At 36.2% G+C, this 26,707-nt stretch overlaps 1 protein-coding gene across 1 annotated transcript in view; it reads left to right on the top strand.

Moving 5' to 3' along the window:
• LOC129220621 (bone morphogenetic protein 10-like) overlaps positions 1–26,707 on the top strand; it is a 30,600-nt gene that overhangs the window by 3,304 nt on the left and 589 nt on the right. Inside the window, exons 2-4 of the mRNA XM_054855051.1 lie at positions 13,781–13,942; positions 21,495–21,833; positions 24,575–24,783. Coding sequence (XP_054711026.1) covers positions 13,781–13,942; positions 21,495–21,833; positions 24,575–24,783 — 710 coding nt within the window. The remainder of the gene's footprint in view (positions 1–13,780; positions 13,943–21,494; positions 21,834–24,574; positions 24,784–26,707) is intronic.

Below are 26,707 nucleotides of genomic sequence, written 5' to 3'. Positions count from 1 at the left end.
TGTTGCTTTATATTGATATTTTAATTTAACTAACAAAAGGAGTTTTTCGAGACTTTAAAATATGTTTGAGAGTATTTTAAAGGATTTTTAGTCAGTCAAAATAAAGGATCTACTGATAATCTTGAACTGCTGCATTCCTATGGTTCATTGAGGTTTTTGCAATGTTGCTCTCAAACATATTTTACTGCATTTAACACATTATGTATTGTTTACGTGTAGATCATTGTTGGTCATATTAAGAAGAAATGAATAATATTGTTACGAATTCTGTAAATAGTAATTATTGTAGGAACGTAACCTGTAAATAGTTTCCCGTAATGAATATACAACCCCTTTTTCATTCGGCTAAAGTATACGACCCCATATTTTCTTTCTTTTCGTTGATAACGGTCTACGCATTTCTCGAAGAGGTAAGAATGTTGTGGAAAATTCTTTTCGGTGTATAAAAGCCGTTAGCGATGGATAAACAGTTAGTTTCGATTGAGATTTTCGAACTGAGTGCATTTTTGCTCTGTTTATAGCGAGGCATTTCGCTGTGTTGTTTTCGCATTTGGAAGTAAATGCGTGTGTAAACGTTGAGTTTACGGTGTTGTGTGATAATTGCTTAATTGCTGATGAATAATTTAGCAGTTGTTGAAGATCTTTCCTGTACATAGTGTAAATAAATTTCCTGTGTTTTTATCAAGAACTGTGTCTTCATTTCAAGAAAGTGGAAGTCGCACCGAATCCGTTACAATTGGCGCCCAACGTGGGGCTACTTCAGGACTTTCTTGCAGTAAGTGTGACTTTGGACATTTTTTCATAAAGACTTTTTAAATTTGGACTTTATTTTTATGGTGATTTCTCGCGCAATGGATGAACAATTAAAACAACTGCTTGATGCAATCAACTCTGTGAAGAGTGATATGGCGGCTAATCAAGAACAATTAAAAAATGATATGGCAGCTAATCAAGAACAATTAAAAAATGAATTGGCGACTAACCAGGAACAGTTAAATAGTGATTTAACTGCTAAAATTACTATAAGTCAAAATGAAATAAAAAGTGACCTAACGTCGATGAAAACCATGATGGAGAATCAACTAACCGCCATGGGAGATAAAGTTGATGCTCTGGAAGAAAAATTTGATACTGTGGAAGAGCGTATCGCCAATGTGGAAAATAAGTTGGAAGAAGAAGACAAGAAATTTACCTCATTTAAGGAAGAAATAATTAAAGACATGGAAAGGAGATTGGCGACCGCGGCAAGCAGCTCTGTACAGTTTGGCGCTCCCACATCGGTTGCTCGACCGTCCATTAAACTTGCCACATTTGATGGGAAAACTTCGTGGCAGGTTTACAAAACTCAATTCATGATAGTGGCGGAAGCGAACGGATGGGACTCTGCTACCAAGGCCTGTCATCTTGCAGCATCCCTGAGAGGTGACGCAGCGGACATTCTCCAGACCCTTCCGGACAGCCAGCGCCTGGATTTCGCCGCCCTCACATCTGCGTTGGAGCTTCGCTTCGGTGAGAAGTGCCAGAAAGATTTCAGCCGACTCCAGTTGAAATCCCGTTTCCAGAAAACCGGGGAAACCCTGCAAGAGCTAGCGGCGGACGTCGAGAGATTGTCTCATCTTGCTTTTTGTGACTGTCCTGCGGATGTTCGAGACAACCTGGCACTCAACTACTACATCGACGGGGTTCGAGATCCGGAAATCCAGAAAGCTCTACGGATGGCGGATGTCAAAGACCTGAGTTCTGCTGTTGTGTATGCGATGAAGTTGGAGGCCGCCCAGCAAGCAACCCGCAAGGATCGCCATTCAATCCGCGGCGTGAAAACTGATGAGCCTGATCCGGTTTCGTCACGTTTTGCTGATCTGGAAAAGCAAATAAAAGAAATTGCAGGAATCCTCAAAAGGAATTCGGCTCCCAAGGACCATAATGGACAATCACTTAAGTGCTGGAAATGTGGTGGCGAGGGTCACTTTCGAAGAAACTGTGAAGCTCGTCAAAAAACCAGAGGGAAGAGCACCTCTCCCTCGCAGGTCCAGGAAAACTAAGCCATGGCAATCTCGCGGGGCGGAGGTCGCCAAATTGGAATGAGCCCCATCTTAAAGTTTTCCAGATTTCATCGACGAGTGGCGGCAGTAATGGACTGTTTGTTTACGCATATGTAAACGGGTTTCCCTGCGAACTGATTATTGACACTGGAGCCAATGTTACGATCATTAGAACAGATGTGGCTCGTCAATTTGGACTCAACATTCTGTGGACGCCGCCCTGCGTTACCCTCCAAACTGTGACAGGTGACAAGATCGAGATTGAAGGTAAAGTAAACTTAGAAATTGTGTTTGGAAATGCCACTTACCATCATACGGCATTCGTTGCTGCTATCACAGACCCCTTCATTCTCGGATTGGACTTTTTAAAGAAGTATGACTTCAACCTCGACTTCAAGACAAATGAGCTGCACTCGATGAGAGAAGACATAGCCGTTTTCCCCGCAGAAAGTGATGTAAAATCCGCTCATCAAATAATAGCCCAAACAGATTTATCAATTCCCTCAAGGTCAGAATCATTAATACCCGGCTCCATTGAAGAGAGCAATAGTTTTAGATTTGGACTCATTGAATACCCCAACTTAAGCAATAACCCAAAAGGAGTGCTGGTGGCATCTACGCTTGTGGACCTTTCCAAGGATGTAATTCCTGTGAGAGTCGCCAACGTGAGTGAAAGGCCAAGGAATATCCGGAAAGGCGAAGTGTTAGCAACTTGTACTCCCGTAAACTGCATCATTAGAAGAATCAATTCCCCCGAGACTGTGTCTTCTGAGTCCTTGACATCGAAGTTAATTGGGAGTGCACCCTTATCGAAGGATCAAAGAACTGCTGCGGAACAATTGGTGGACGACTTCAAGCATCTGTTTTCATCTACATCGGAGGATGTGGGCCGGACGAATTTAACGCAGCATAGGATCTACACTGGAGAACACCCCCCTATTAAACAGCATCCAAGACGACTACCGTTCGCCAAGAAGGAAGAGGTTGAGACCCTCCTGAAAGAGATGAAGGAGAATGATGTAATCGAACCGTCATCCAGTCCTTGGGCCTCTCCCATCGTCTTGGTCCGAAAGAAAGATGGCTCCACCAGATTTTGTGTCGATTACCGACGGCTGAATGAAATCACCAAGAAAGACAGCTACCCTCTTCCACGGATAGACGACACCTTGGACACTCTTTGCGGACACAAGTGGTTTTCGACCCTGGACTTGAAGAGCGGCTACTGGCAGGTTGAGATACACCCTGATGACCGAGAAAAGACAGCATTTACAACTGGACAAGGCTTATGGCAGTTTAAAGTGATGCCCTTCGGCCTCTGCAATGCACCAGCTACGTTCGAGCGTCTTATGGAGACAGTGTTAAGAGGACTTTCTTACGAATCCTGTCTGGTCTACTTAGACGATATCATCATCGTGGGACGCAGCTTTGAAGAACATCTGTCAAATCTTAGGAAGGTGCTGCAAAAGCTTAAGGAAGCCAATCTGAAGTTAAGCCCGTCCAAATGTAATTTGTTCCGCCGGGAAGTGAACTACCTTGGTCACATCATCTCTTCTGAGGGTGTGCAAACCGATCCAGAGAAGGTATCTGCGGTCAGGAGTTGGAGTCGTCCTGAAAACATCCATCAGTTGCGAAGTTTCCTGGGGCTCTGCACGTACTACAGGAAGTTTGTGAAGGGTTTTTCCAACATTGCACGACCTTTTCATAAGCTGACGGAGAGCAAGCAAAAGTTTGAATGGTCCAAAGAATGCGAAGATGCATTTCTACGACTGAAGGAGGCTTTAACATCAACGCCTATCCTCGCCTATCCTCAGCCTGAAAAATCCTTCATCCTGGACACTGATGCGAGCAACGAGGGAATTGGAGCTGTTTTATCCCAAGAAATTGACGGAAATGAACATGTCATCGCTTACTGGAGCAAATGCTTATCAAAGTCGGAGCGAAATTACTGCGTCACCAGAAAGGAGTTACTGGCCATAGTGAAAGCTGTAGAACACTTCCATCATTACCTCTACGGCCGAAAATTTCTGCTTCGGACAGATCATGCCTCATTAACTTGGCTTTTGAACTTCAAAAATCCGGAAGGCCAGATAGCCAGATGGATACAGCGGCTCCAGGAATATGACATGGAGATCAAGCATCGAAAAGGGTTATCTCACGGTAATGCTGACGCTTTATCAAGGAGACCCTGTCCTGAGAACTGCCACTACTGTTCCCGAATCGAGAAACAGTATGGAACGACTAGCCCTACCGCCTATCAGGTTACAGTGACTCCAACATCATCAGAACCTGATCCATGGAGTGATGACCAAGTTCGAAAAGATCAACTTGAAGACCCCGACATAAAACCAATTTTAGAGTTCATGGAAAGTGACAGTCGACGCCCTAGCTGGCAGGACGTTTCCATCTTCAGTCCTGCAACAAAAAGATACTGGGCTTTATGGAACTCACTCCATTTACGGAACGGCGTGCTACACCGGAAATGGGAATCTGACGACGGCAAAACATCTAGGTGGCAGTTACTACTTCCCCGATCAAGGATTTCAGATGTTCTGAAAGAAATACATAGTAGTGCGACTGGAGGACATTTTGGTGTCTTGAAAACCCTCAATAAAGTTCGGGAGCGCTTCTTCTGGAGCAAGGCGAAGGATGACGTGGAGAAGTGGTGCCATTCTTGTGACGCCTGTGCTGCTCGTAAAGGACCGAAGAAGAGAAGCAGAGGGAAGCTACATCTGTACAACGTTGGAGCTCCTTTCGAACGAATTGGGATTGACATCCTGGGTCCTCTACCAAGAACTGCTGATGGGAACAAATACATTCTTGTTTCCATCGACTACTTCACCAAATGGCCGGAAGCATATCCCATTCCAGATCAAGAGGCTACCACCGTAGCAGAGACTCTGGTCCAACACTGGATCTCGAGATATGGAACACCTTTGCAGATTCATTCCGATCAAGGGAGGAATTTCATCTCTGCTGTGTTTAAGGGCCTATGTCAAATTCTCGGAATTGAGAAAACTAGGACAACACCACTACACCCACAATCGGACGGCATGGTGGAGAGATTTAACCGCACAATCCTGAATAATCTCTCACTTATGGTATCCAGAAATCAACAGGATTGGGACAAGAAGCTACCTTTGTTCCTGCTGGCCTACCGCAGTGCTGTCCACGAGACTACCGGATATGCCCCATCTCAGATGCTCTTCGGACGAGAGCTTCGGCTACCTTGTGATCTCGTCTTCGGTCGTCCTCCGGATGCGCCTTCATCGCCTGAGGAGTACATCCAGGATCTCCAGGCCCGGTTGGAAGACGTTCATAACTTCGCACGAGAGCGAATCAACATCGCGGCGGAGAAGATGAAGACCAGATACGACACAAGGTCTACTGAACATGAATTCAACGAAGGCGACAAGGTTTGGTTATGGAATCCCATCCGACGGAAAGGTCTTTCACCCAAATTGCAGTCGCATTGGGATGGACCCTACAAAGTCGTTAACCGACTAAATGACGTCGTAGTGAGGATCCAAAAATCACCTAATGCAAAACCTAGGGTTGTACATTATGATCGGTTAGCCCCATACTATGGCCATAGTTCATGAGTATTACGTAAGCAACCATGGTTGATAACATAAAAGTTGTAGATAATTTTTGCTTTTAATGTTTAGTAATATTTCTTGTTATTATTTTGTTTTCTGTATCTGTTAGTTATTAATTAATGTGTATATTTGTAAACTTGTGATAGAAGTTTGGCACCCTTTCTGGGGATTGTACTGCCCGGGACGTGCAGTCCTTAGGAAGGGGGCAATGTTACGAATTCTGTAAATAGTAATTATTGTAGGAACGTAACCTGTAAATAGTTTCCCGTAATGAATATACAACCCCTTTTTCATTCGGCTAAAGTATACGACCCCATATTTTCTTTCTTTTCGTTGATAACGGTCTACGCATTTCTCGAAGAGGTAAGAATGTTGTGGAAAATTCTTTTCGGTGTATAAAAGCCGTTAGCGATGGATAAACAGTTAGTTTCGATTGAGATTTTCGAACTGAGTGCATTTTTGCTCTGTTTATAGCGAGGCATTTCGCTGTGTTGTTTTCGCATTTGGAAGTAAATGCGTGTGTAAACGTTGAGTTTACGGTGTTGTGTGATAATTGCTTAATTGCTGATGAATAATTTAGCAGTTGTTGAAGATCTTTCCTGTACATAGTGTAAATAAATTTCCTGTGTTTTTATCAAGAACTGTGTCTTCATTTCAAGAAAGTGGAAGTCGCACCGAATCCGTTACAATATGTATCGCTCTGGAGGCAAGGTGGTTAACTTACATGCTAAAAACTTCTGAAGTTTCTTTTTTTTTTTTTTAAATCCTGCACTACTTCTTTTGAATTCGTGTTTTATTTGCTTCATAATTGATAGGTATCAAGATCCCTGAACCATTGCCATTGCTTGAAATATTTTCTGAAAATTTCCTTCTGTCCTATATTAATTCTTTCTGCTTTTAAATAAAAAGGTTTTGTTCCATTCTTTAATAGCATCTTTAGCATTAAAATTGCAGGGTTCGTACGCTCCGGGAATTCCGGGAAAACCGGGAATTGTCAGGGAAAATGACACTGTCAAAAATGTCAGGGAAAAGTCAGGGAGTTTTCAAATTTTGTCCTCCAAAAATTTTTTTTTCCGTTTTTTTCCCAAGGAATTAAGTACTATGAGATCTAGTCTTCGTTTTTATTGTGATTTCACGTAAAAAATTGTAAATTTTTATCTAAACCGACGCTGGCACTTAAAAACTGCAATCGAAAAACGAACGTTTTTTTTCACAACGAAAAATGCGCCAAAAGAGCGCAGATTTTCTTGCATGGAGTCAGTGAGTGGAACGCATTTCTTTCTACTGCCTAAAGTTTTAGATGGGTTGCCACAACATTCTGTTCGGTTCAGGGTTCGTACGCTCCGGGAAAACTTGGAATTATCAGGGAAAATGACTTAGTCAAAAATGTCAAGGAATTTTCCAAATGTGTCCCCAAAATTTTTCTTTTCCCAGGGAATTTCGTTTTATAAGATCTAATCTTCGTTTTTATCGATGTATTTTAAAAAAATTGTAACAATTTTAAAGCAATGGAAAAAGTGGCGACCCAAAAAATCTTCAGCAGCCGCCATTTTTGGCTCTCAGTAGTTCCCAAGGGAAAAAAAATCAGGTGAACAGCAATTATGCACAAACTCAACAGGAGAGAAGACAATTTACTGTTTCGGAAGCACAACCTGTAGATGGGAGGGTCGATCGGGGAAAATCGTTTTTTTTTTTTTTTGATCGGAAAATCATTTTAGCTACGTGTGAAACATAGTCGCCATCTTTGGTCATTCACAAGATGGAAGTAGATACGATCCAAAAATGCCTAAGTTTCTAAAAACAAAGCAGAATTGGATGTTTTCTTTAATTGAAAACTGATGAAAATAACAAAAAATGGTCTGCAAATTGTTTTTCTATTATTTGAAATAATTTTCTTGAGAAATGAAAAATTTTGTTCTTAAAACGTAATCTTATCCTCACTGCCTCGGACGCAAATGTGATAAAAACTTTTCAAAGAATTGTAGCATCATGAAGATTTATTATTTTTTAATTGTCTTCATGCAACAAATTAAAAAAAAAGTTATTTCTTATTTTTGGGCATAGCCGCCATATTTGGTCATTCCCAAGATGGAAGTACACAACACTTTTTCAAGTGCCTAAGTTCCCGAAAACGGCATTGGATGGTAATTGCAATGCAAACTATTGAAAACAACACAAATTGTGCCCTTTTTTTCCGGAAAATTTGTAATTATTTTCTCGAAAAATGCAAAATTTAATCTTCATAACATTTTTTTTTGTTTTAATTGATTTAGACTCTTATGTGCTAAATACTGACTATTTTACTTTTATTGTAGTTTTTTAAGGATTATTAATTATTTATTACTACTTTTATACTACAAATCCAAAAATCTACTTATTATTTTAAATTTTTCACTTTGTCGCCATATTTGATCGTTTGCACAATGGAAGTAGACTTAAACTTCCAGAAACAGAATTGGACGTTTATATCAATGTGTAATATTGAAAATAACATTAAATGTGCAAAAAGTTATGAATTTTTGAAAATTAGCTATTACTTTCTGGAAAAGAAAGTTTGAAATTTTAATGTAAGCGTCCTTTAATATGTGAAAAAAAAAAAAAAAAGATTATTGGCATTGGCCTATGATTAGCGGATGTTGATTTTTGTTACTATGCATTACATGGTATGCCGATTAATGCAACAAGTTAATCATTTTTATACTGAAATTTAGCATTGCATTTTGCTCAATATGTTTCGTGTAACCTACTTATAAGAAAATAAAAAGTATTGTAAACCAAAAGCGGATGCTAAAAGGTTGCTGCAGGACTACAGCAAAACGCTATAATATTATGCGTAACGTCAAAGAAACGCTAAAATAAGTTGAAAGTACTCTGTTTTCAACAAATAGTAAACAAATTAAAACAATTTTGAACAAAATGTTTAAAACAAACTTTAAATTTTGACAGAGAAAACAAACGAAAAATTTTTTTTTTTTTTTTTAAATCTAAGGGGAGAAGTTTCAGTTCTTCTGCATCGCTACTTTAAACAATTTTAATTATTTTGAAAATATTAATATTTAAACTTAAATTTTGAATGAAGCGAGTAACCTGGAATTTTCTAAAAAACAACCTGGAAAACCTGGAAAAGTCAGGGAACTTTTTTTAACCAAAAGTGTATGAACCCTGAATTGAGTCCATTTCTTACTGCATAAATCTTTCGTTAATTGATTATAGCTTAACGGATCGTCGTGTAACTTTTAAAACATAACAACTTATTGGTGATTTTTTTTTCTTTTTTGTATCATATTTAATACGAATAAAAAGTCTCAAACAGTAGACTGAAATGAACTAACTGAATATCCTAAACTTTTAAACTATTGCAATTTATTTGTGCCCTTTTTTGTATGATATTTAGTATGAACAAAAAGTCTGAAAAGATAGACTGAAATCACTGAATCACTAAACTTTTAAAATTTTGCAATTTGTTGAAGCTCTTTTTTATAATATTTAGTTTGGATAAAAACAAATTCGCAACAAATTAGTATGATAGTGTTGCTACAGTATTATTTCAATCTGCTGCAAAGAATAGCGTTTCATTTTTTTCAGCCCTTGCTTGAAATTTTAAACTTTGATTATGAAATTCAGCCCCTACATCATAAAATTTCAACGATTTCACGGGCTGCTGCGATGTCGTTATTAGATTTTTACGATATATGTAGTTAAAAAGCTTCTCAAACAAATATAAGGGTGATTCTCTAAAAAACAGACATTTTCGGATCACAAGTTATTTAAAAATAAAGGTGTTAAAATTAAAAAAAAAAAATCTCTTGAACCTTTATTTGGCACTTATTAAGAGAAAAATAGAGGGAACTGACTTTAACTATGCTACACCTCTCAAATGAGAGGGTCATATTTTCACACACCAGGAGAATGACAAAATGAGCTTCAATCAAGGGTTATCAAAAATTATGCAACTGTAATTAAAAAGAAAAATAACTAACCTGGATCAAAAAGCATGTTTATTGCTTACAAAACAAAATCTATATATTAACATTATTTAAAATGAAGCATTTAAAGATTTTCTGAGAAACAAAAACTGCCAGCTACCGATTGGCTGAGGAGGGTCTATTTTTCTAAAAATGTCTTCCATTAAAGATTCATGTATGACGTCCTTTATTGGCCAGTAATCAAGAAGTTCTTTAAGAGTAGAATTTTATTACTATTTGGTATAACTCATTAAATTAACTGTCAGAGTAGTTAAAGGCATCACTATTACCATTATCGGCATCGGTTTCAGTATTCAATACAATCGCAGAATGCAATTCCAAACTATTACAATTTTCCTTTTTATCTTTATTTTTGTTAATTCTAACTCTAATCCAAAAATGTATTTACTTAGTTCCAGAAAATCGTTCTGAATTTTTTTTACGTCAGAAATTTAAGGTATCTTCACTTACCTGTTCGAACAGTATCAAAATTTTAAAAAATGTATAACTGACAGATCTCTTTTCGAAAGTTCATCTGAACAACACATGAGGCAGTGAGAAGTAAAGGGATGCAAGTGGCAAAATTAAAAATTTGGAGATATCCAGTACCAGTACAAATGGTAGGTGAACTTCTCTTCTGTCTTAGCAGTACAAATGGTAGGTGAACTTCTCTTCTGTCTTGGGGCAAGAGATTGTACTAGTAGGTAGGTGCTGCTGTATATCATGATTTAGAAAAAAATTTCAATGAAAGCCTGCCTAGGATCTGATCTTTAAACGCGTTTTACTCGAAACTTAAAATAGTCCACTTGCATCCCTTTGCTTCTCACTGCCTCATATAAATGAACAAAATAAATAGAATGATTCTGTTGCTACATTTTTAATTTATCGCTTGCGAAATTTAGTTTATTTATGATCATAATCTTATTTTCTCACTAATGTATTGGAAATAAATCCTTCTATTTTACTGGATGCTTTTCCAGTGCTTTAAAAATCGCGCCAGGAGTGTGACTTTTTTTTTTCTCTCCAGGAGTCCAGGAGAATGACCTTTTATTTATTTTATTTTATTTTATTTTATTATTATTTTTCTTTTTTTTTTTGCACCCAAGGAGGGTACTTTTTTTTTTTTTTTTTTTTGCGAAAGGAGAGTGACATTTCTTTAAAACAAGGCCTGTTACCTCGGCCCATAATCATATTTACGGTTAAGAATGTTATTTTTCTATTCTAATCCCTTAATTTAATTACACACACAGAGCTAGATAATGTAGACGCACGTCGTGCGCGGATACATCCGCTGACTTGCGGATACATTCGCCGTCAGATAATCGTAAAAGTTCTTAAATAAAAGATACTGATTAGATCAATTGAAGATCATGAAACGAATTAGAAGTAAAGATAATGTCTTTACTCCTAATTCCTTTTAAATTGATATTGATATTATTTATTTAGACATTACAAGATAATATATACACCCGCGTGTTCAGTGGATTATTCACTGCTGTGCGGATACATTCGCTGCGGGCACGCGCGTCTCGCGATAATAATCGTTCAAATTCTTACTGCTTACTTCTAATTTATTTTAAACTGATATTATTTAATTAATTTGTAAAAGTTACAAAAAGATAGTACATACGCCAGCGCGTGAATAAAACACATTCTGGCATAATTTTATATTATCTTCCCGTTAAATAAAAAAAAACTTAAATTACAGTAGAAGCTAAACTGTGCGAAAAAGACAGGGCATGTCGATTATGAAGTCATCAATTTTTTGCATAGTTGATCGCTTGGGGGGGGGGGGGGAACCCTGTTTAATAATGCTACCAGAAATTCAAAAGGAAAATTTTGTTAGTTTTAATTCAAAACACACTTTGAGCACATTTCCGATTACCACCATATGCGCCGCACCTGCTGTATACACCACATCGACAGTTTATAAACTTTTTTTTTCTCTTAAGTGCCGCGGCGCTTACGTCCGAAAATACGGTATAGTTTTGGAATCCATGTGTGCATTGTGCTATTAAGTGACCAAAGGCAGATGGGAGCTTGCTCCTAATGGTATTTCTCATATTCACAAATAACACTTTTGCTACTAGATTTATTGCACTTGTTTTTGTCCCCTCCCTCAACAAAGCATTTTCAAGAAGCAGCGAATTGCTAGTTTTCCCTTCATTCTTAGAAATTTGTGTATCCTATTGATTTCTTGACCTGACAGCTTAAGAAAAGAAAAGTCCCAATGTATGATCTGCAGTGGGAGTGGAGATGTAATTCCCAAAAATATGTGAGCTAACAAATGCAAAGATATCTGAAGATTAGTTTTAAAATTTTGAAATTTAGCTTAGGTCCTTGCATCTACAGGCTCATATAATTGGCATGAAAATTAGTTCCTTGTAACCTCAAAGCATATACCTGCAAGTATTTATTTCTTATGATTAAAATGTTTTTTTTTTTTTTTTTTTTTTTTTTTTTTTGAGTTTGGTCAATTCTCCCCCCCCCCCTCCATTTTTTACGTGATAGACAATGATTAGCTTGCATAGATACTATCGAGTTGCGTGCGCAGATACTTTATATTTTTATCTGGCTCTGACTACAGGTATAGTAATTATCCTTTTTTATTTAAAATCGATTGTTGTCCAGGAGAGTGACAGCACACCTCTGTTTTGAACTTCAAAATGATAATAAGAACAGCAAGCTAATAGGGTCAACAAAATACTCCAGGAATCCAACAAAATGTTGAGAATAATTAATGTTGCAGTGCAGCAGATTCAAAGTTCTTTCTTTGAACGAATTCCTCGACCAGGAGAGTGACATGAAAACCTTGGGATAAACTTTAAAATGCTGTACTTTGATTATTTAAGTAATTTAATTTTTTAAACAATATTTTTTATACCTTTAAGTATGCATAATTTTGTACTACAAATTGATTTTGTGGAATGTTGATATAAAATTTTTAAAAAAATCTAGAACATTTGAGAAACAGAGTGGGACACACCAGGACAGTTATTTTCTAATTATTCAAAATTTTCCATGGGAAAAAAAGGAACTATTGTTTTAACATGAACGGAATAACATCAAGAAAATTATTTCCAACAATTAAAAAAAAGAAAACGAAGAAGGTCAAGCAATTCTTAGGTTTTTCTTCCTAGACATTCTGGAATTTTGGAGAATCTCCAACAAACTTTAGTTTTAGAAAATATTCGCCAGGTAAAGAAGCTATAGAAATACGTTTTAATTATTTTTAAGTCGTTGCATTTGCGATAATAGATCTTGTGAAAGGTACATGCATTAGAGCAGCGTTTCCCAACCTTTTTTGACCCGCGGACAGGTAGGAGCTTTTGAAAACAAATACGCGGACCGGTGATGTTTTTTTTTTCCTTTTTTTGCTCCTCTTCTTTCATTTTTTTTTTCTTTCTGGAGAAGAAGAGAAAAAAATCTTGGTTTGAGGACCGTCAAAAAATAATAATAGTAATAATAATAATAATAATAACTCACTGGTAAGGTTTTTTTTTTTTAACGAATTTTGTTAAAGTAATTCTTGTGATAATTAAGAGTATACATAAGCAAAGTCATTGCTGAAAAGTCTTAGAAAACTACGAAAAATAATTATAAAATTCATTTAAATGATAATATTTAGATAGAATATTATTATTATTATCCTCTTTCTTTCTTTTTTTTTTTTTTTTTTTTTTTTTTTTTTTTTTTAACGTAGTCGAGCACAATTCTCTGCGGACTGGTGCCGTTCCGGCAGATCACAGGTTGAGAATCGCTACATTAGAGGCTTCCAAACCGTGCAATAAAGACTTCTTAGTCATTTACAGCTGTTAGTGACAGGTTAAGTCTTTCAAGAAGGCCAGCTTATGAAAGATTGATTATTTATTTGACTAATAATTCAATTTCAAATTATTTCAAACATTTTGAAGCCATTTTTAGTGGAAGATATTATAAAGGGAGATTAATAATTGAAGAATTTTATACTACCTTGACACTAAAACTATCTTTAGGTTGTCGATGGCTTCTTGAAAAAGTGCTCAGCTTAAGTAACAGCTTTTAAGTGCAGATATTATTTTTCAATGCAGAAACGAATAAGGTAATTCAGCATGGATATTATTGTTCATACTTTAGAGAAATTTTACATAAGAACGAAGTTTTTATTATTTGATTGCGACTTCTTTTTTACTTAAAGGAAACGAAGAGTTTTCGTCGCATTCTTTAGAGGACACCAACCTGGTTGGAAGTGAAGCCTTCCAAAGGTATCCTGTGCTATTCAACATCTCCAATTTCCCTGAAAAGGAAAATGTCCAGTTTGCACAACTCAGAATCAAACTGATACCTCAACTGAAATCCGGTAAGTACTACTTCGAATACTTCCAAAGACGATCTTATGTTATTGAACGGCTCCAATAAGACGAAACCTGATCTTGAAAATGTTTAATTCTTAGGGAGTTCACTAAAATAGGGAAGGGATCTTCACGTTGAGTTGATGAGTACTTTTGCAGTAGTATTGAAAGGTATGCCAACTCAAGTACGCACCAATAAGTCATTTGGTGCGTACACTTAAAAATTCAGGAAGATTTTCTGGTAATTGTTATTGTAAAATGGCGGACAAACGCATCGCTGCTTTGTAAGGTAATTTATACCGCAGAAATAAGCGATCCCAGCGCCAATTGGTTGCTGTGGCCTACCGAGGAAACCGTAAAATTTTACAGTAACATTTGTTTTTTACGGTAATAGTTACTGGCAACATGGATGCCAGTAACAATTACCGTAAATTTTCCGCAAAATTTTTAACAGTGTACTTGATTTATAATTAGTCATTTAGTAATATTTTTAGTCAACTCCCTAGGAACGAATGAACACTCTCAAGGTCAGGCCTGATCTTAGCGGAGTCATGCTATAACCCAATAGCTTCTTTCATTTCTGTATTTATACCCCACCATTTTAATGATACAAATTGTCCCTTCTTTCTGAAAGCATCTATAGGGGAAGGTTGCCGTTAATGGACCGTATCCGTGACTAGACAACGGAGATATTCCCCATACTAGAGTTTTTGCACACGTATAATCAGTTTTAGTTCCTTCCTTTGTTTGAAAACAGTCTACTGCAGAGACGTTAAGTAGCACAAATTACTTCATCATATTGTTAATCGGTCAGATAAGATTTCTACCATTATCTTACTAATTAATGAGATTTCAATTTAGTTATAACATGCTTTGAATATCCCTGATCAATTAAGCGTGAACATTGACTTAAAAGAGTTCCTTTTCAAGTACAATTCCCCATACTTCATGTTTCATAATGATTCGTCAGAGTTAGTAACACCTATAAGAATATTAAAAATAACGCATTTGCTATCATTGGACCGCTAAATGTTTTCACTAATAGACCACCTGACAAAGTGGTTCATTCATTGAAAATCGCTAATATTGCTGTAACTTAAGCTCAATTACCTTTGAAAATTGCTCAGTTGCTTTAAAATAAATGTGATAATAATGAAAAAAAGTTTCTTAGTAATTCATAAAACTCTTTTACTTTATTACAATTTCAACTCAAATTGTTATTATAAAATTGATTGAAAATTTAAAACATAATAATCCAGATAAATAAATAACTTTGTGCTGAAAAGTAATGTAAGAAAACACAGCGTCAAAAAGCTCAAATTACAGGTTTTAATTTAGTTGTAACGTGTGCTTTCTGATGTTGTGATTTCTTACATAATAATCCAGTTTCAAATACTTTTGCTGTTCCAGAAAAATGCAAAAATTAGTAATATATGGCCAGTGGACAAGTGAAAGCATGCAACGTGATATAGTTGCTGGCAGAAACGGTGGCATGGACCTTAACGAAGTCTGCCACAATACAGTCCTGAAAGCAACTTTAAACAGTCATATGGAAGATAAAATCGGTTTTTTGTTACCTTAGTCACTTGTTAGAAAATTAGGAGGTAAGCCCTCTGAAATAGGAATATAATTAGTGAATCTTATTTTGAAACTAGAGAATACGTTTTTGGATTCACTTCCAAAAAATTAAATGGCCTTTTAAGAGACTGAGAGAAATAATATGTCCCACAAAATTAATTGAGACAAAATGTCTGTTAGTAATAATATTCTCTGGTAGTTTGAGACTTAAGCTTCTGGTTTCAGTAATGAAATGGTCAGTAAATTCTTTGACATTTTTAGAGAGCAAGTACAATCCTGGCGCCGAAAGAAAATTTTCAAAATGGATTTAACAAAACTCGCAACAGTTCAAAAGAGGTTGAAAAGATATTAATTAAGAACGGTTTTACACATGTAGGGAAAATATTAAATAGTGAACGAGGTGTGATGACAACAGGTGTGTTGCATGAGTGCTGTTTTTTTTTTTCTTCTTTTTTTTATGTTCCTCTTATCCGAAAATAAAACATTTTAGAAAAAAAATCTGTTTTTCAATAACTTATTGTTATTTGTAGCGTTTATTGATCGCCTGTTATAAATATTTGTGAGCTAAGCATTGATATTTTAATTTGAGAACGTGGTCCATCGATGGAAATTCGATGGTCCATCCACAGCAACCGGCTGCCATGAAAAGACCATATGCTAAAATATTTATTTTTAATCTTCATTCTTCATTGTGCATATTTATAATGAAAGTGAATATTATTATTGAAAGAGAAATATTCCGAGAAATTGCTCCTATAATTAACGTGAAATTTGAGTTAGATTTCCTTTCCAAATAAATCGAAAACTGTTATGTGGTTCATTGACAGCAACCTTCCCCTTTATTTCCATGTTTGATAAACCATACCTTCATGGGAAAAGCAGCGTTGTTTCACACATCTGGCAAACTACGACCACTGTCCAGAAACCACCAATCATTCCTTCTTGAATGAATTTTCGAGTTTATTGCTTTCCTTCAACAACCATGAAACGTCTTCAGTTTAAGATTATGTCTTCATTGGTTAATGCCGGTTTACAAATTGAAGGACTTGCTTCAAAAAAGACGTAGCACGAAATTTCAATTTCTTAAAGGTCCACATTAAAGCTTACCACAACACCAAATCACATTCCGTTTTTTTTTTTTTTTCGTACTTTTTTTTTGCATAACTATACTGAAACGTATACAAGGGGAGTTACATATTCTTTACTAATAATAAAGCTGAAAGTCTCTGTGTCTGTCAGGATCTCTGTGACGCGCATAGCGCCTAGACCGTTCGGCCGATTTTCATGAAGTTTTGCACAAAGATAGTTTGTAGCATGGGGGTGTGCACCTCGAAGCTATTTTTCGAAAATTCGATGTGGTTCTTTTTCTATTCCAATTTTAAGAACAAAATAATCATAAGATGGACGAGTAAATTACGAAATTATCATAACGTTGAACCGTAACATGGGCACAAGCCAATTGGCGAGATACGAAATCATCATAACGTGGAACCGTAACATGAGTACAAGCCAATTGGCGAGAAAATTCACCATACATTATTTGTAAATATACAGGCGAACCAAAAGATCTTTTAATTTTTACTTTCTTCTATATCTAATATATAGAAGAAAGTATTGGACTCGTGCAAATTTTCGAATTTCGAATTTTGACGGATTCGAACGTTTTGAGGTGTGCTGAGTCCATTTCGACTATTTTTGGAAAATGTCTGTCTGTCTGTGTGTGTGTATGTGTGTGTGTCACGTCTGTGTGTGACCAGTTTTTTGTGGCCGCTCTACAGCAAAAACTACCGCATGAAATCGAACGAAATTTGGTACATATATGTGCCCCTATGTGAACTTGTGCCCATTGGTTTTTGGCGCGAATTCCTCCAAGGGGGGTGGAGCAATGGGACGTTTTTTGAGTTACGCGTGCTTGCTATTCGTCAGGAAGTAACTAGCGGAATCAAACAAAATTTGGTCCATATGTTGCCATTAACAGGAACAGGTGCTGATTCCATTTTGGTGGCAATAACTCAAACGGGGGATGAGCTATAGAACGTTTTTTGTCGTCAATTGTGACTGCTGTATCTCAAGAAATAATGAACGGAATGAAAGAAAAATTTATCGGCAAGTAGCCCTTAGTGGGTATAAGAGCTGATTTTATTTTGGTGTCGAAAGCTGAAAAGGGGGTGGCGCAATCGAATGTTCTTTTTTTTCATTGTGAGTGCCATATCTCAAGAAGTAATGCTACGTTCTGGATGAAATTTGGAATAAATGTGAATCTATTTGTAAATAGGCGTTGTTTCAATTTTGGCGCCAATTGCTCGATGGGGGGCTGATTTTTTTTTTTGTGTAAATAAAAATAGCTTTATAAATGCAACAATAAGAAAGATAAATTGTAATACTGTCGTCTGCTTATTTCACGTGATTTCAATTTTTGGAAAATAATCGGAAATGTTATCGCAATGATTTAAAATTAATAACTGTTGCCATTTAATGTTTGTTAACAAATAAAACATCTAATTAATTCAAGCAAGGCTTTTAAAATAACTTTCAAGTCGTTCTTTGCTTTGCTTTTGCGGGAATTCAGGAATTCGGACGGTCGTCAAGTTTTTTTTCTTTTTTTTTTTTGCTGGGAATATTGCATTCTTTTCAAGCATAGGGATTGATCAGAATTCACAAGAAAGATATAGAAGAAAGTTTCGTGATGGCCACAACATACTATTTCTATTACGGGCAAAGCCGTGTGGATACCACTAGTAAATAATAAAAGGGGATAATTGTCTTCAACTCTATCGTATAACATCCAGCACAGGCTTATAATTAGACGATTGCTCCTGCAGAAGCAAGCCTCTGTGTGAGGCAGGAGTGCCCGATGAGAGGTCACGGGAGGTCTCCATAACCTTCCAAAATTTCCTTATTCGGCAAATTTTTTCTGACGATTTGGCAAAATTCGGAGTTCAATTCGGAAAAATGATCATCATTCGGTGAAATTTGGAGTTCCATTCGGCAAATTGAGAATTTCCGGCGTCCCAAAAATTTCGGATCGGGGCGCCCCTGGCAGACCTTTTAAAAACATTAAAATTGTAGCTACTCCTTTCTTTTTTGCTGCAAGCCTTTCAATTGCAATTGTTGTTTTTCGAATGAGTGTGAACTACGTTTTATTTGTGCATATACGTATATTAAAATTATCGATATTCTGTACTGCATATTTAGTGAAATTGAATGTTTGAAAGAAAAAAAAAGTTGTCCAGAGCTTCACTTTGCATTCTGTCATTCTAGTGTGTCAGTCCATCGAGGGAGATAATTCCTTTGCCATGCAGCTTCCATAAAAAACTTAGATATATCCGGAATTTAAGATACCCGGAACCAATCCTTTGGCAACATTCCACTCAGGAGCAGCGACAGAGGAACGGCTTTTGTCATTCTATTAAAGCACACCATGCGCAGTTGAAGAGATAATGTTTTCCGTTTTAGTGTCACTGACGTGTGAGACACCGTCTGTCGCCAGATTTAAGATACCTCGCATAGCTTTATTATTTTTCAGCGAAAAACATTTTAAATAAGTTGCCAATTTTCTTCTTTCCGCGTGTTGTCAAAAGATTTCGCTGCGAATATGCAAAATTTTCATCCTGAAAAGCATTTTAAACAAGTTGTGTGTTGCTAAGAATAACGCGCGTCACCTCACCTTTTTAGCTAAACGTTATAGTACGAAAGTACCGTTCCTCCCCCATGAATAACATTCTAAACAAGATGGAATGAAGCTAAAGTTGCCTTGACAGCTGAAGTAAAGTTGGTTATTAACTGAAAATATAGATAACTAGTGGTACCTGCACGACTTTGCCCGGAGTAGAAAATTAAAAGGCCATTTGGTTCTCATGTATACTTACAAATAATGGATGATGAATTTCTTGCCAGTTGGCTATGTTCATTTGCTTGCCCATGTTACGGTTACACGTTATGATAATTTGGTAATTTACTTTTCCACGTTGTGATAATTTGCTCGGTAAAATTTTCTTAAAATTGGAATAGAAAAAGAACAAAATCGAATTTTCGGAAAATCACTTCGAGGTGCACCCCCATGCTACAAACTAACTTTGCGAAATTTCATGAAAATCGGCCGAACGATCTAGGCGCTACGCGCGTCACATAGATCCAGATAGACAGAGAGACTTTCAGCTTTATTATTAGTAAAGATTTCATGTAACAACTTTTATTTTTCTACACAAATTTTGTTGTGAGTATATATTACAAGAAACTATGAAATCAAAGAATCAAGGAACGAAACACAAATTCATTGGAAATAATCTGGAATCTAGGTGTGGCTGTCGCGTAGAACTACCAACCACTCTCACAAAATTTCGCGTTAACAAGGAAATGGCTTTCAACATTTATATTTACACATCCATTATCGCTTGCACATTTGCTTAAAAATCACATTTTAGATCGATTTAATGTCCCTGAACATGATCCGGAAGTTTATTCACGTTGATTTTAAAAACAACGCTTGTCAAATTAAAGTCCCAGTTCTCTGAACTGAGATCTGGAAACTAGTAGTGCAGTTTCATTTTTCAACCGCACCAAATGCTCAGATAGAAGCTCCCACAATTAATGCGGTGGGAAATTTTTCGTATGATCAAGGAGGTCATTCAGTTCTGGAAAGGGTGAAAAGATTAGCTCTAAAGTTTAAAAATGTACACAAAAGTGTGATAGTGTTGAGATTATTTACATGTGACACCAGGACTGGTGTCTGTATACCCATGTTATATACCCATGTATTGTTATATGTACGAATCGATTTCGAAAAGTGACTCTCGAAGAGGAGTCATTCGTAAAGATAAATTTGTCACAGCATGGAATCTTCAGAAAAGGGTATCATGTAGTGTTCCGATATATTTTGATGCATGACGGAGTTTACATATTGTTTTAAGGTGCAAAATTATTTTGTACCAGCAGTACATACACATCCTCATGCCGTACCGAACACCGCAAATTTAAACAAGCGTTTTACGTAAGATTTCTCAAAGTCTGTACTTTTCAAACGCCAAACCCGATCACCTATTTTGCCAACATATATTTTAAACTAAGATTCATCACAAAATAAAACACTTTCCCAGTCTTGCTGTCCCAAGATGAGCTTCTGTTTGCACCAGAACAATCGTGTACGTCTCTGCTTCATGCTCACTTTTGATTTACTTTGGAGATCCGCAAGTGAAACTCCAACTGATGCACCCAAGTACAGTTGAATTCGACACGACAAATCTAGATTCTTCCCAATGCTTATTAATGTAAGGAACACTTTCAAAGTTTTTTTCTAAGCGATTCACTTTTGAATGCGTTCATCTCTGGCAGTTGACACAATTTTCCACCACACTTTTAGTTGGTTACCTTTTAGTGGACTGATTCTTCTAGATTCCTTTAAAATCTCCGAAACCATAGATTATGAAACGTAGATTTGGTGCGGCATAAAGTTTTCTATTTTTACTGCATTAAACTATGATACAATACACGATTTCGTTGTTTCAGAAGAATCCTTTTGCTGACTCGTTTTAAGCAAAAGACTAACGTTAAACTTTCTGAGCGCCAAATTTTGTACTTGTCGGAGGTAACAAGTAAGCAAATATTTACTCTGGTTTTCAAATTCACATTGAAAGAACTAATTATTCTAATTTCTGACTCATGTAAAAATCAGCTCAATTTTCAAATGTCTTAACGACCCTTAAACTGTAAAAATGATGTCTGAAAAGTTGTTGAAAATTGCTTTACCACCTCCTAAATAATGTTCGTAATAATAATGTAATTCTTTTCACTCATTCATTTTCCCGTTTTGTTTAGAAAGTTATGTTATTCTAATAGTACTTTGAATTTATCTTGTATTTTTATATTTTCCATTTAAAACATGATTCCTTACTGTATTTTCTTTTCCAGCAGCTACGAAGACAAAGGTCGATCTGTATTTCGTATCAGGGAACTCTCTGATCTTCTTGTATTCTCAACATATAGACAGTTCCAGAGCTCTCTTGTTTACAGCCGACGTTACAGAGGTATTTCGGAAGGCACAGACTTCTGACTTACAAAACAGTTTGATGTTTGAAGTGAGAACACCAAAAAATATTGACGGACTTATGGACTCATCTACAAACAACGACCCTCAGCTATTAGTTTTATCGAAATCTATCCTTGATTCTCATGAAGATTCCATTTTGAAAAGAATGCGCAGATCTTTGGAAGAATCATCCAGAATGAAAACGCCATTTCTTCGAACTACAAAAAATGCTCACCATTTTACTCCATACGATTTATCACCACATCAATACAAGAAGATGAATAATAAAACAGCAGGTAAATAGTGATTATTAACGCTATCTCCTATCTGCTATGCATTCCTATCTTAATAAAAGATCACACTTACGAGAGATTTAACCCTAGGAGTTGCAAATACAGAGGAAACCAATGTAATTAATACACAATTGTCGTTTTTGCATGAAAGCAAACAGTTATTTCAAGGTTTTGAAACAGACAGAAATCTCAATAGACAGAACGAGTAAAAGTAAAAATTCCATTAAACCCAAGTTTATTTGTTGTTCACAAAAGTTCAGTTTATTTTAATGGACTGTCATGTTAAAGTTCATTAGAATTGCTCATACACGAAGTTCAAGATAATTTTCCCATTGTACTTGGAATGATAGGAATATTTAATTAGTTCCCCTTTGAGATGCCTGGGGCTCAGCCTCTTATCCTTTGGTGTAATCTTCTTGAATGGTTTCCCAAGAGGGGTATGGATTTCATTGGTGAGGCAATTACTATCAGCCATAACAGTGCCAAAGGGTAGTGTATCTTCAGAAAATACTTGGAATGAATAATAATAATTTTTAAAAAAAGCGCAACACTTTGAATTAGAGCTCGAGAATTGTAAATTGATTTAGCTGTTGCTACAGCTTACTTATAGAAGTTACACACATTAAAAAATAAAGCATGGAGTGAAATTTTTAGTTGTAAAATGAATCATTGCACAAATTTTAGACAGTTATACACTGCAAATAATCAAACACTTTTTGCACACGTACACTTGCCTCCTTTTTGAGAACACTATTTTTGTAATAGTTATTAGAACCGTTTTGAGAACACATCTCATACCATATTACCCCGCATTATCCGGCATGCCGAAAAAAACGAGGTGGACCAGTATGCCGGGAAATTTGAATTTTCCGGCATGCGTTGGGGGATCTTTGTTAAAAGCATAATAAAGGGCCCAAACATTAGGATTACAATTGTATAATTTATAAATTTAGTTATATAGATTCTTCTACAACTTAAACAGTATCATGAATAAAAGTTTATTTAAAACAAAATGTGAATGGTCAGAGATGTACAAGTGCTTGATGTATAAATGCTAACGCATAATGTGCACAAAATATGGAGCTCAACGATCTGCAAGTGCTAAGTTAATTTTCAAATGCTTAAGCATAATGTAAAGAATAGTAATGGAAATAAGTAACTTGCATTAAAAATATTCCAAACAGACCAAAACAGTTTCAGATGAAAATTCTGAAATCCACATCAATGTTTATTAATACTTTCTGTGTAGCTTCGCAGAATTTGGCACATGTGAAGTTTATGAGTGAACGGATTGAAAAAATGTAACAAAATTTGCAGTAAAAATAACAGTATTTTTTTAATACTGTATACATACAGTATATGATACAACCAACGAATCTTTATCTAGTCATCCTCGTTGCAGCAAAGAAAGCAAGGGTGCCCAAATGTGACCAAACATGTTTTCAAATGTGTTGACGAGCCATCTGTTGTGTGAAATCGTATGTTGGCATACGAGGTTCAGTATCCAAAACACATTCGGTACCCTTTTGAAACATTTTCGTTCTGACGGAGCAATTTAAGAACGCGTCATAGTGCACATTCACATATTAGGAACACTTTTATTGAGACAACGTGTTCCAAATTGTGCAGGTTTATATGCAGTGTAAAATTCGTACAAAATTGAATTAAAGCATTCCAATGGAACGACGGAGCGACTTTTCTTTCTTTGTACTTCCTTTTACAAAACAGGAAGTATTGTATTCGCAAATAAATTTCACTCAAAAATCGACCTTAATTTCTATTTTACTCACCCCCGAATGAATATTGTTTTTTTTTTTTTTTTTTTTTTTTTTTTTTTTCCGACTCGACAACACGTGGATAAGTACCTAAGAACGTGTAGACACGCGAAATATCCATAATAACGATCTCAGAGTTAATTACAACGAATTTTCTTGTGACGCCTGTATATAGGTGTATGTGCGGATGTCCGTATGTGCGTATGTATGTCGCATAACTCAAGAACGGTAAGTCCTAGAAAGTTGAAGTTTGTTACGTAGACTCCTAGTGGGGTCTAGTTGTGCACCTCCCCTTTTGGTTACGTTCGGGTGTTTCTAAAGGGGTCTTTTGCCCCTTTTTGCGGGGAAATCATTGTTAATTTTGATGTAAACTCAAGTGGTGTAATAATTTGGCGGTCTTTTTTTTTTTAATAATCTGTTTCAATTTGGCCACTGTTGGTGATATTTAGAGAGTAAAGAATTGAATCACATTAAAATTGCCAGTAATGGGGAAATGACATTAAATTGGAGTAAAAGGAAGTCATGTGATGCACACATCAGCTCGTTTTCTTCTTTTATTCTCGTTTCAAGACACAACACTTTGAATTTCCATTCAGATGAATAACCATGTTAACACTAAAGCTTCATTACTTTATTCAAACATTCTCTTATACATAAAATACACCACCAGCTCAGTTATTCCATCTTGGTCTGAAGTTTCGTGCTTTTTAGCACTCATCAGCCCGGAATAGGAAGTAACTGAGCTGCAAGCGGAAAACCTCTTAAGGAAGCCAAGAGAGTCAAACAAACAGGTAGCTAATGCAGAATTAGCACACCAGACGAGTGACCGCAGCAGTGGTGCGGTTTAACTCAAAGATTGAATACAAAGCTAGGATAGAAGGCAAAGAATCCTCTTATACTTTCATTAATGATGGTAACTTGTAAGATTATTTGACATTAAATCCTCAATTCCTGTGTTTCATTAAATAGGTGAAGACACACATTTAGCTCGCAACAGACGAAGTGAAGATGAAGATGAAGAGACGGAAGAGCAGAGCAATTACATTGTGGAGGAACTAGGAAGAGTAAGGAAAGGGAAGCTGAAGAAAAGAAAAAATCCGTGCCGACGAAAACCTCTGCAGGTCAACTTTGCTGACATTAAGTATGATCAGTGGATCATTGCTCCTCCTAGCTATCAAGTAAGTAAAAACTTTTTTGTCCTTCATAGTGTGGATATTGAAATGAAAATATCAATGCGATGTGATGTGCAAGCAATGTTTATTTTGGAATTGACTGTATCTAAAGGTAGCTATAGCAATATTCAAAAGAAAAAAAAATCCTGAAATGACTTGAGAGTGAAAACCAGCCTTAGAACTTATCCAGTCTTTAAAAATAATATGTGGTTTTCCTTTCATAGAAAGTACAGTAGATCATCGTTTTACGCGTGAGTTATATATCAAAATGTCTACTCAAATCATAGCCTCTTAAATCAAAACTTAATGGTAGCGTCAAAATAGGGGTTAGTTTCAATAGATAAATAAATAATTCATTCTAGTGATGGATAAATATGTTTATTGCGTAATTATTTCGATACATGTGTATAATGCACATAATAGTCTTTTGGTAATCATTAATTATTTTTCTCTGTAGTTCTTTGTAGTGTTCTTGTGTAACGTTTTGGGATTTCAATGATTTTTAACTACTTCCTGAAAAAGCAAGTTTTCTTGTCAAAAAGTTTTCTGAATTACTCCAAGTCACACGAATGCAGACTTATCCATGGGGAGAAAAATATTTTTAGCTCCCAGTTTAAAGATTAACTAAGCGTATTTATAAAGAGTATCGGCTTCAGTTCGATTGCGGCCCGAGAGTATCGGCTTCAGTTCGATTGCGGCCCGCACAGACTGATAAGGCGTCCAAAGGGCTCAAATCAGTCTGTGGACTACGTAGCTTTGCCAGAATTGCGGGCGAGAAAATGATTCTTGATATTCTTTCTTAGCTTTGGCCAAAAGCAGTTCTGCTTTTGGAGCTTTCCTTGAAACGTAGGAAAGTGCCAAGCTATTATATTATACCTACACAAGTTTACTCTAAAGTTCCAGAGACATGACTGGATCAAAACGGGAAGATTTCTGAATATTTCAGGAAGCTTCCGGGATAATTTCAGGAAGGTTACTCAATTTTAGCGGAAAACGTTCCTGGTTTTTGTAAGATATGTTTCTGGAAGAAATTGGGCACATCAGTTGCCTATTATTTTCCAGGAACGTTTCTGAATCGTTTTTACAGTGTACTATAAGTACATAAACTATGAGCTACGAGACCAATATTTTCTAGGTAATTATTTCACTAGCGTCTATTGTAAACACTATGTTCCAGAACAGGTTTCTCAATCTTTTTTGACTTGAGGTCCCCTTTTGAGCACCAAATTCATTTATGCCCCTCCTACTCCTGTTTATATAATAGAACAGTCCATTTTCTTAGATTCTCACTATTTAATGCCAACCATTTTGAAATTTACCATTTAGCAAATTTCAAGTTTTTCCTCGGTTTTTTTTTTTTTTTTTGTAATGTTACAATGAAAAATTATCACTATTGCGGTGAAATTCCGTTACAAGGAAATTCAAGGGACCGTTACGATTGTTCGTAGTAGCAGAATTACAAAAATGCATAAATTTATTGTTCAATAGCTTTGGTTTTTTGTAGGTAGGATATAAGATTCCTAAAATTTCGTGTTATCCGGACCCCTTTGGTAAAAGTTGGAACTGAGCATGGTTTTGATATTTCATACTTCAAAGAACTATGGTAACTTTTCTTGCAATCAAGTAGAAATTTACCTTTCCACTCTTCAAAACTCCGTCAAGATATGACGGGGGAAAATCGCTTCTAACATTTGAATGAAGCAACTGCCTACTCAGTGATATTTTGATAGTTGAAATCCTCTTTTTCGTTTCTTCACCCCTCTGAAATGAGTCTTACCAGTAAAACAGCTAAGTTACCTGATCTAGTTCAGCCTGCATTTTAAACATTACCAAAACATATTATCAAATTATCATGCCATGACGCGAGTTTCATTGTTGATGACTTTACTCGATTATTGTCTTATATATATATATATATATATAAGGATTC

Source organism: Uloborus diversus, chromosome 4, assembly GCF_026930045.1.
Source record: "Uloborus diversus isolate 005 chromosome 4, Udiv.v.3.1, whole genome shotgun sequence".
Classification (NCBI taxonomy): domain Eukaryota; kingdom Metazoa; phylum Arthropoda; class Arachnida; order Araneae; family Uloboridae; genus Uloborus; species Uloborus diversus.
Note: the sequence above shows the minus strand (reverse complement) of the source record. Positions and strands in the feature narration are given on the sequence as shown.